This window comes from Heterodontus francisci, chromosome 5 (assembly GCF_036365525.1).
Source record: "Heterodontus francisci isolate sHetFra1 chromosome 5, sHetFra1.hap1, whole genome shotgun sequence".
NCBI lineage: Eukaryota > Metazoa > Chordata > Chondrichthyes > Heterodontiformes > Heterodontidae > Heterodontus > Heterodontus francisci.
In genome coordinates, this window is record NC_090375.1 from 8,792,891 (window position 1) to 8,802,970 (window position 10,080).

The 10,080-nt window shown below is 46.8% G+C and overlaps 1 protein-coding gene across 1 annotated transcript in view; it reads left to right on the top strand.

Annotated features, from left to right (window-relative positions):
- rmc1 (regulator of MON1-CCZ1) overlaps positions 1-10,080 on the top strand; it is a 66,566-nt gene that overhangs the window by 20,830 nt on the left and 35,656 nt on the right. Inside the window, exons 4-7 of the mRNA XM_068031029.1 lie at positions 1,204-1,250; positions 2,519-2,584; positions 3,343-3,434; positions 4,233-4,333. Of these exons, the coding sequence (XP_067887130.1) occupies positions 1,204-1,250; positions 2,519-2,584; positions 3,343-3,434; positions 4,233-4,333 (306 nt within the window). The remainder of the gene's footprint in view (positions 1-1,203; positions 1,251-2,518; positions 2,585-3,342; positions 3,435-4,232; positions 4,334-10,080) is intronic.

Sequence of the window (10,080 nt, forward strand, 5' to 3'; positions counted from 1 at the left end):
GTGTCTTCACAAAGGAGAGTGTTGATGTCGATATTATAGTTAAAGAGGAAAAGTGTGAAATATTAGATACGATAAGCATAATGAGAGAGGAAGTACTAGAGGGTCTGACATCCTTGAAAGTGGATAAATCGCCAGGGCCGGATGGATTGCTTCCCAGGTTGTTAAAGGAGGCCAGGGAGGAAATGGCAGATGCTTTGAGGATCATCTTCAAATCCTCAGCCAATTCGATTCACTCTGCATGATATCAAGGAACGAATGAAGGCACTGGATACTGCAAAGGTTATGGGCCCTGACAACATTCCATCAATAGTACTGAAGACCTGTGCTCCAGAACTTGCTGTGCCCCTAGCCAAGCTGTTCCAGTACAGCTATAACTTTGGCATCTACCCAGCAATGTGGAAAATTGCCCAGGTACATCCTGTACGCAAAATGCTTCTGCCTTATCTTTCGCACTGATGTGCTGGGCTCCCCCATCATTGAGGATGGGGATATTTGTGGAGCCAACTCCTCCAGTTAGTTGTTTAATTGTCCACCACAATCCCCCAGATATTAGTAAGGAGGATGTTGCAGGGTCAACAGGGCTGGGTTTTCTGTTGTCGTTTCTGGTGTCTAGTTCGATGCCAGGTGGTCTGACTGGTTTCATTTCTAATTGACTTCGGAGCGGTTAGATACAATTGAGTGGTTTGCCGGACCATTTCAGAGGACATTTAAGATTCAACCACATTGTGGGTCTGGAGTCAGATGTAGGCCAGTCCAGAATGGACATGAATGTAAGGACAGCAGATTTCCTTCCCTAAATGACATTATGGTTTTTACAACAATTGACAATGGTTTCCTGGCCATCATTCGACTAGCTTTTTAATTCCCGATTTTTTATTTTTTATTAATTGAGTTCAGATTCCACCATTTCTGAGAGCAATACCCTGGGTCTCTGGGTTGCTGTCCAGTGACAATACCACTACGTCACCGCCTCTCGGAGGGTTGTGGGGCTGGAGGAGATTATAGAGATAGGGAGGGGTGAGGCCATGGAGGGATGTGAAAATGAGGAAGAGAATTTTAAAATCAAGAAGTTGCTTGACCAGGAACCAATGTATGTCAGTGAGCACAGGGGTGATAGGGGAACCTATCATCCCTGGTGATAGGAGTGGTCGGAGTTAAGACGAGGGCAGCAGAGTTTTAGATGACCTCTGGTTTACTGTGTAGAATGTGGGAGACCAACCAGGAGTGCGTTGGAATTGTCAAGTCTAGAGGTAATGAAGGCATGAATGACGGTTTCAGCAGCAGATGAGCTGAGAGAGGATGTTGCCAGGCAATGCTAGAGGTGGAAATAGGCAGTCTTCATGGTGCAAATATGAGGTCGGAGGCTCATCTCGGGATCAGATGCATCACCAAGGTTGTGAACAGGTTGGTTTAATCTGAGACTGTTGCCAGGGACAGGGATGGAGTCTGTAGCTTGGGACCGGTGTTTAGACTGGTGATCTCTAACATTGGTTTCTGTTGTCCCAATATTTAATTGGAGGAAATTTCTGCTCGTCCAGTACTGAATGTCTGTTACAACCAGGTGAGAAAGGTGTCTAGGGGCCCCTCTCAGCCTTTAACTGGTCTTACCGTAACAAGGTTTAATTTTAAACATACTGTGTTTTTAGCTCCCCCTTGGTGGATCCTTGTTCACTGCTTTCCAATTATAAGGCAAAGAAACTGGCACAAACAGGTTTTCTTAGGTTTAAAGAAGAAAAGTTGAAATTTGTTAAACATGAAGTTAAACTCTATTTCGGTTAACGCCTACGGATACATAACACGCCCACGCTAGCATGCATACGTGATATACACATGCAAATAGAGACAGAAAAGAGCAGAAGAAAAATAAAGTGGAAAAGTTTGAGGTAATATCTGAAGAGTTTTTGTTACGGTTCTTCAAGCTCACCGTAGAGTCCTTAATTGTAGGTAGATCTTGCTTTTTGTTGGGGGCCCAGTATTCTTCTTAAACCTTGTTCGCTGTAGGAGACTTTTCTCTCTTGGGGTTCATGTGTCTTCAGTGGATTCAGAGGCTTGTGAGAAAGAGACGGGAGCAGACTGGAGAGATCCTCTCAGTCCAGGAGCAAATAGCCTTTTCTGAGTTCAAACTCTCTGGCCAGTTCAAAAGAAAACCCTGGAACAGCCAGTTAGTCATGTGACTAGCTGGTCTAACTAGTCCTGGCCCTTGTGGATTGTATCCTCCTTAGCACGCCCTGCAATGCACTTCCTCACCTTCGATGTCTGTTAGTATGTACATTTTTTTTCCAGCCTCGGCTGATCTGTTTAACAAGTCATTTCCTCGCTCCAACAACAGTTAAAAATCAATGTTCATGACAAAATTGATGTGTCTCATTCTTGGCAGGTGGGGGCCTAGCACGATAATGTTGGATAAGCAGTCTGATAATTTAGAAGCAGTGGAGGAGTCAAGGGAGTGGTGGTGAGCATGAGCTGGGTGTTGTCAGTATACATGTGAAAACTAACGCCATACTTTTGGATGATGTAGCCGAGGGGCAGCATGTAGATGGAAAATGGGAGGGGGCAAAGGACAGATCTTTGGAGGACACCAGAGGTAAGGGAGCAGGAAGAGAAGCCATTGTAGGTGATTCTCTGGCTACGATTAGATGGTTAAGAATGGAACCAGGTGAGAGCAGTCCCACCCAGCTGGATGACAATGGAAAGGCATTGGAGGAGGATGGTGTGGCCAACCATGTCAAAGGTTGTAGCCAGGTCGAGAAGGATGAGGAGGGAATGTTTACCATTGTCACAGTCTCATTGGATGAAGAAATGGATATGCTGCCAGGGTAAGATGAAGTGCGTTGGGAGGAGGCTTATGTGGAGCATAAACTGCACATTTCATGTAATTCTGTGTAAAGTGTTTCATAAAGACTGCGTTTGCTGAATGCAACCACTAGGTGGCGCAGTACTGGCACATACGCAAATGCAGCCTCAACTACTGAAAGATCACTGTCTGCGACGTCTCAGGCAGATGCCAGTAATAAAAATGGCACTGCTCAATTTAACACACAGAAGCGAATTGAACCCAAGCCCCATCACCCCTCAACGGCCGTGATTGCAGCCTCCATTCCCCCCCCCCCCCACCCAACAGTACCCTGCTCCCTTTCTTGATCACCACTTCTCTTCCCCGCTTCAGCCCACTGCTCCCGCCTGCTTACCTCTTCATCCCAACGCTCCTGACTGCTCGCTGCTTCATCCTACCATTCTCTCCCGCTCCTGACTGCTCGCCACTCCATCCCACTGTGGAGGTGGCGATTATGGCCACTCCGGGGTGAGGCAACACTTGGACATTATTATGTCTGATGTCACTAGGTGGTGATGTTGACGTGCATGTGCGGACTCATACTGGCACGTGTTCAGATGCACTGATGACGTTGGCGATTGCTCTGCGCATGCTCTGTGTTGTCAGGAGACATTCCGTTTCACAAAATATTGAGCTGGCATTAAAAACACAACCTTCCCTTTGCTGAGTGATTGCAGAACCAATATAGGCCACATGTTTGGCATCATGTTCTCCATGCCCCTGACTTTTGCCTTCCCTGCAGATATGGAAGGGGTCTACTTGACCTCTAGGTCAGACGGCAGGCTCTACAATCTATCAAGGCAGAAAGTGAAGACAAAAATACATTACGTTCAGAAAACTCCTCTACTGATGATGCTGTGCTAGTCACTCACACAGAAATTCAGCTACAAAGACTCATGGACTGTCTGATGTTTGTTTGGTTAGTCTAGCTAGAAGAGATTACTGAGTCTTGGGTAAGCTTTAACAATAACTAGTTTATTACATCTCAAAGAACTATATACAGCTTCACTTCAGTATGTCTAACTTCTCTGATACCATGCTGCTTCTCCTCCTCAAATCTCTCTCATGTGATCGCTTACATCACAGTGGGAAGTATGACTCACACAGTCCCAGACATTAACCCTTTCAAATCCTTATACTACAGTCTCTCCCAGGCCCGTAACTTGTTCTCCTTGACTATAAGCATCAGGAAAACCGTGGTCATGGGGCAAGATATTGCATCTCCACCCCTGATCACACTAAATAACACCTCTGGAAATGGTTAGCAAGTTCTGCTACCTTGGGTCCACGGTGACAGATAATCTGTCCCTTGTGTTACGACCGAGATAGGAGGAGTACACTGTCTTTTCTAGTTCCACTTCTCCACAGGTCTCGACATGTATTTAAATTTTTTTCCCAGTTACCGATACGGTCAATCATAGACTCTAAAAGTGGCAACCGAGCAAACGAATTAGGAGCAGGAGTAGGCCACTTGGTCCTTCGAGCCTGCTCCGCCATTCGGTAAGTTCATGGCTGAACTGATTAGTCCACATTTCCACCTACCCCAAATATCCTTCCACCCTCTTGCTTATCAGGAATCTATCTAGCTCTGCCTTAAAAATATTCAGACTCTGCTTCCGCCGCCCTTTGAGGAAGAGAATTCCAAAGACTCATAACCCTCTAAGAGAAAAAATTTCTCCTCATCTCTGTCTTAAATGGGCGACCCCTTATTTTTAAATAGTGACCTCTAGTTCTAGATTCTCCCACAAGGGGAAACATCCTTTCCACATCCACCCTGTCAAGACCCCTCAGGATCTTGTGTGTTTCAATCAAGTTGCCTCTTACTCTTCTAAATTCCAGCGGTTACAAGCTTAGCCTGTCCAAACTTTCCTCATAAGATGGTCTTCCCATTCCAGGTATTAGTCGAATAAACCCCTCCAATGCATTTACATCCTTCCTTAAATGATGAGACCAGTACTTTTTTTTAATTCATTCATGGGATGTGGGCAGGCCAGCATTTATTGCCCATCCCTAATTGCCCTTGAGAAGGTGGTGGTGAGCTGCCTTCTTGAACCGCTGCAGTCCATTTGGGGTAGATACACCCACAGTGCTGTTAGGAAGGGAGTTCCAGGATTTTGACCCAGCGACAGTGAAGGAATGGCGATATAGTTCCAAATCAGGATGGTGTGTGACTTGGAGGGGAACTTGCAGGTGGTGGTGTTCCAATGTATTTGCTGCCCTTGTCCTTCTAGTTGGTAGAGGTCGTGGGTTTGGAAGGTGCTGTCTAAGGAGCCTTGGTGCATTGCTGCAGTGCATCTTGTAGATGGTACACACTGCTGCCACTGTGCTTTGGTGGTGGAGGGAGTGAATGTTTGTAGATGGGGTGCCAATCAAGCGGGCTGCTTTGTCCTGGATGATGTTGAGCTTCTTGTGTTGTTGGAGCTGCACCCATCCAGGCAAGTGGAGAGTATTCCATCACACTCCTGACTTGTGCCTTGTAGATGGTGGACAGGCTTTGGGGAGTCAGGAGATGATTTACTCGCTGCAGGATTCCTAGCCTCTGACCTGCTCTTGTAGCCACAGTATTTATTTGGCTACCCCAGTTCAGTATCTGGTCAATGGTAGCCCCTAGAACGTTGATAGTGGGTGATTCAGCGATGGTAATGCTGTTGAATGTCAAGGGGAAATGGTTAGATTCTCTCTTGTTGGAGATGGTCATTGCCTGGCACTTGTGTGGCGAAAATGTTACTTGCCACTTATCAGCCCAAGCCTGGATATTGTCCAGGTCTTGCTGCATTTCTACACGGACTGCTTCAGTATCTGAGGAGTCACGAATGGTGCTGAACATTGTGCAATCATCTGCGAACATCCCCACTTCTAACCTTATGATTGAAGGAAGGTCATTGATGAAGCAACTGAAGATGTTTGGGCCTAGGACACGACCCTGAGGAACTCCCGCAGTGATGTCCTGGAGCTGAGATGATTGACCTACAACAACCACAACCATCTTCCTTTGCGTTAGGTATGACTCCAGCCAGCTTCCCATTGACCTCAGTTTTGTTAGGCTCCTTTAGATTTTAGATTAGAGATACAGCACTGAAACAGGCCCTTCGGCCCACCGAGTCTGTGCCGACCGTCAACAACCCATTTATACTAATCCTACACTAATCCCATATTCCTACCAAACATCCCCACCTGTCTCTATATTTCCCTACCACCTACCTATACTAGTGACAATTTATAATGGCCAATTTACCGACCAACCTGCAAGTCTTTTGGCTTGTGGGAGGAAACCGGAGCACCCGGAGAAAACCCACGCAGACACAGGGAGAACTTGCAAACTCCACACAGGCAGTACCCAGAATCGAACCCGGGTCCCTGCAGCTGTGAGGCTGCAGTGCTAACCACTGCGCCACTGTGCCGCCCATGATGCCATACTCGGTCAACTGCTGCCTTGATGTCAAGGGCAGTCACTCTCACCTCACCCCGTGAGTTCAGCCCTTTTGTCCATGTTTGAACCAAGGCTGTAATGAGGTCAGGAGCTGAGTGGCCCTGGTGGAACCCAAACTGAGCATCACTGAGCAGGTTATTGCGAAGCAAGTGCCGCTTGATGGCACTGTTGATGACACCTTCCATCACTTTACTGATGATTGAGAGTAGGCTGATGGGGTGGTAATTGGCCGGGTTGTATTTGTCCTGCTTTTTGTGTACAGGACAGACCTGGGCAATTTTCCACATTGCAGGGTAGATGCCAGTGTTGTAGCTGTACTGGAACAGCTTGGCTAGGAGCACAGGCCTTCAGTACTATTGCCGAAATATTGTCAGGGTTCATAGCTTTTGTAGTATCCAGTGCCTTCAGTCGTTGCTTGATATTACGCGGAGTGAATCGAATTGACTGAAGTCTGGCATCTGTGATGCTGGGGACATCAGGAGGAGGCCAAGATGGATCACCAACTCGGCACTTCTGGCTGAAGATTGTTGCAAATGCTTCAGCCTTATCTTTTGCACTGATGTGCTGGGGATATTTGTGGAGCCATAGAACATAGAACATAGAACATTACAGCGCAGTACAGGCCCTTCGGCCCTCGATGTTGCGCCGACCTGTGAAACCATCTGACCTACACTATGCCATTTTCATCCATATGTCTATCCAATGACCACTTAAATGCCCTTAAAGTTGGCGAGTCTACTACTGTTGCAGGCAGGGCATTCCACGCCCCTACTACTCTCTGTGTAAAGAAACTACCTCTGACATCTGTCCTATATCTATCACCCCTCAACTTAAAGCTATGTCCCCTCGTGTTTGCCATCACCATCCGAGGAAAAAGGCTCTCACTATCCACCCTGTCCAGCCCTCTGATTATCTTATATGTCTCTATTAAGTCACCTCTTCTCCTCCTTCTCTCTAACGAAAACAACCTCAAGTCCCTCAGCCTTTCCTCGTAAGACCTTCCCTCCATACCAGGCAACATCCTAGTAAATCTCCTCTGCACCTTTTCCAAAGCTTCCACATCCTTCCTATAATGCGGTGACCAGAACTGCACGCAATACTCCAGGTGCGGCCGCACCAGAGTTCTGTACAGCTGCAGCATGACCTCGTGGCTCCTAAACACGATCCCCCTACTAATAAAAGCTAACACACCATATGCCTTCTTAACAGCTCTATTAACCTGGGTGGCAACTTTCAGGTATTTATGTACCTGGACACCAAGATCTCTCTGCTCATCTACACTACCAAGAATTTTCCCATTAGCCCAGTATTCTGCAATCCTGTTGCTCCTTCCGAAGTGAATCACCTCACACTTTTCCGCATTAAACTCCATTTGCCATCTCTCAGCCCAGCTCTGCAGCCTATCTATGTCCCTCTGTAACCTACAACATCCTTCGGCACTATCCACAACTCCACCGACCTTCGTGTCATCCGCAAATTTACTAACCCACCCTTCTACACACTCATCCAGGTCATTTATTAAAATGACAAACAGTCAGTGGCCCCAAAACAGATCCTTGCGGTACACCACTAGAAACTATACTCCAGGATGAACATTTACCATCAACACACACCTCTGTCTTCTTTCAGCTAGCCAATTTCTGATCCAAAGCACTAATTCACCTTCAATCCCATACTTCTGTATTTTCGGCAATAGCCTACCGTGGGAACTTTATCAAACGCCTTACTGAAATCCATATAGACCACATCCACGGCTTTACCCTCATCCACCTGTTTGGTCACCTTGTCAAAAAACTCAATAAGGTTTGTGAGGCACGACCTACCTTTCACAAAACCGTGCTGACTATCGCAAATGAGCTTATTCTTTTCAAGATGATTATAAATCCTATCTCTTATAACCTTTTCCAACATTTTACCCACAACCGAAGTAAGGCTCACAGGTCTATAATTACCAGGGCTGTCTCTACTCCCCTTCTTGAACAAGGGGACAACATTTGCTATCCTCCAGTCTTCAGGCACTATTCCTGTCGACAATGACGACATAAAAATCAAGGACAAAGGCTCTGCAATCTCCTCCCTGGCTTCCCAGAGAATCATAGGATAAATCCCATCTGGCCCAGGGGACTTATCTATTTTCACAACTTTCCAAAATTGCTAACACCTCCTCCTTGTGAACCTCAATCCCATCTAGCCCAGTAGTCTGTATCTCAGTATTCTCCTCGACAACATTTTTCTTTCTCCACTGTAAATACTGACGAAAATATCATTTAACACTTCCCCTATCTCCTCCGATTCCACTCACAACTTCCCACTACTATCCTTGATTGGCCCTAACCTATCTCTAGTCATTCTTTTATTCCTGATATACCTATAGAAAGCCTTAGGGTTTTCTTTGATCCTATCGCAATGACTTCTCGTGTCCTCTTCTTATCTCTTTTTAGATCCTTCCTGGCTAGCTTGTAACTCTCAAGTGCCTAACTGAGCCTTCACGTCTCATCCTAACATAAGCCTTCTTCTTCCTCTTGACAAGCTCTTCAACTTCTTTAGTAAACCTCGCTCGCCAACTTCCTCCCTGCCTGACAGGTACATACTTACCATCTGCTCCAGTTAGTTGCTTAATTGTCCACCACCATTCACGGCTGGTTGTGGCAGGACTGCAGAGCTTAGATCTGATCCATTGGTATGGGATCGCTTAGCTCTCTCTATCGCATGCTGTTTATGCAGTTTGGCATGCAGATAGCCTGTGTTGTAGATTCACCAGGTTGACATCTCTATTTTGAGGTATGCCTGGTGCTCTCCTGGATGCCCTCCTGCACTCTTCATTGAACAGGGTTGGTCTCCTGGCTTGATTGTAATGAATAGAGTGGGGGATATTGCCGGGCCATGAGGTTACAGATTGTAGTTGAGTACAATTCTGCTGCTGCTGATGGCCCACAGTGCCCTCATGGATGCCCAGTTTTGTATTGCTAGATCTGTTCGAAATCTATCCATTCAGCACGGTGATAGTGCACACTCAGCACGATCGGTATCCTCAATGTGAAGGCAGGACTTCGTCTCCACAAGGACTTTGCGGTGGTCACTCCTACCAATACAGTAATGGACAGAAGCATCTGCAGCAGCAGATTGGTGAGGACAGAGCAAAGGGTTAGTTTTTTTCCCCTTGTGTTGGTTCCCCCTACCACCTGCCGCAGACCAGTCTGCCAGCTATATCCTTTTGGGGCTCGGTCAGTAGTGGTTGCTACCGAGCCACTCTTGGTGATGGACATTGAAGTCCCCACCCAGAGTACATTTTGTGCCCTTGCCACCTCGGTGCTTCCTCCAAGTGGATGTTCAACATGGTGGATGAGCTGAGGAGGGCAGTAGGTGTAATCAGTAGGAGGTTACCTATGCCCATGTTTGACTTGATGTCATGAGACTTCATGGGGTCCGGTATCGATGTTGAGGACTCCTCCATACTGTATACCACTGTGCCCACCACACTCTGCTGGGTCTGTCCTGCCAGTGGGACAGGAACAATACCCAGGGATAGTGATTGCAGTGTCTGGGACATTGTCTGTAAGGTATGATTCCGTGAGTATGACTATGTCAGGCTGTTGCTTGATTAGTCTGTGGGTCAGCTCTCACAACTTTGGCACAAGCACCTAGATGTTAGTAAGGAGGACTTTGCAGGGTCGACAGGGCTGGTTTGGCCGTTGTCGTTCTTGGTGTCTCGGTTCGATGCACGGGTGGTACCGTCCGGTTTCATACTTTTTATTGACTTTGTAGCGGTTGGGTACAACTGAGTGGCTTGCTAGGCCCATTTCAGAGGGCATGTAAA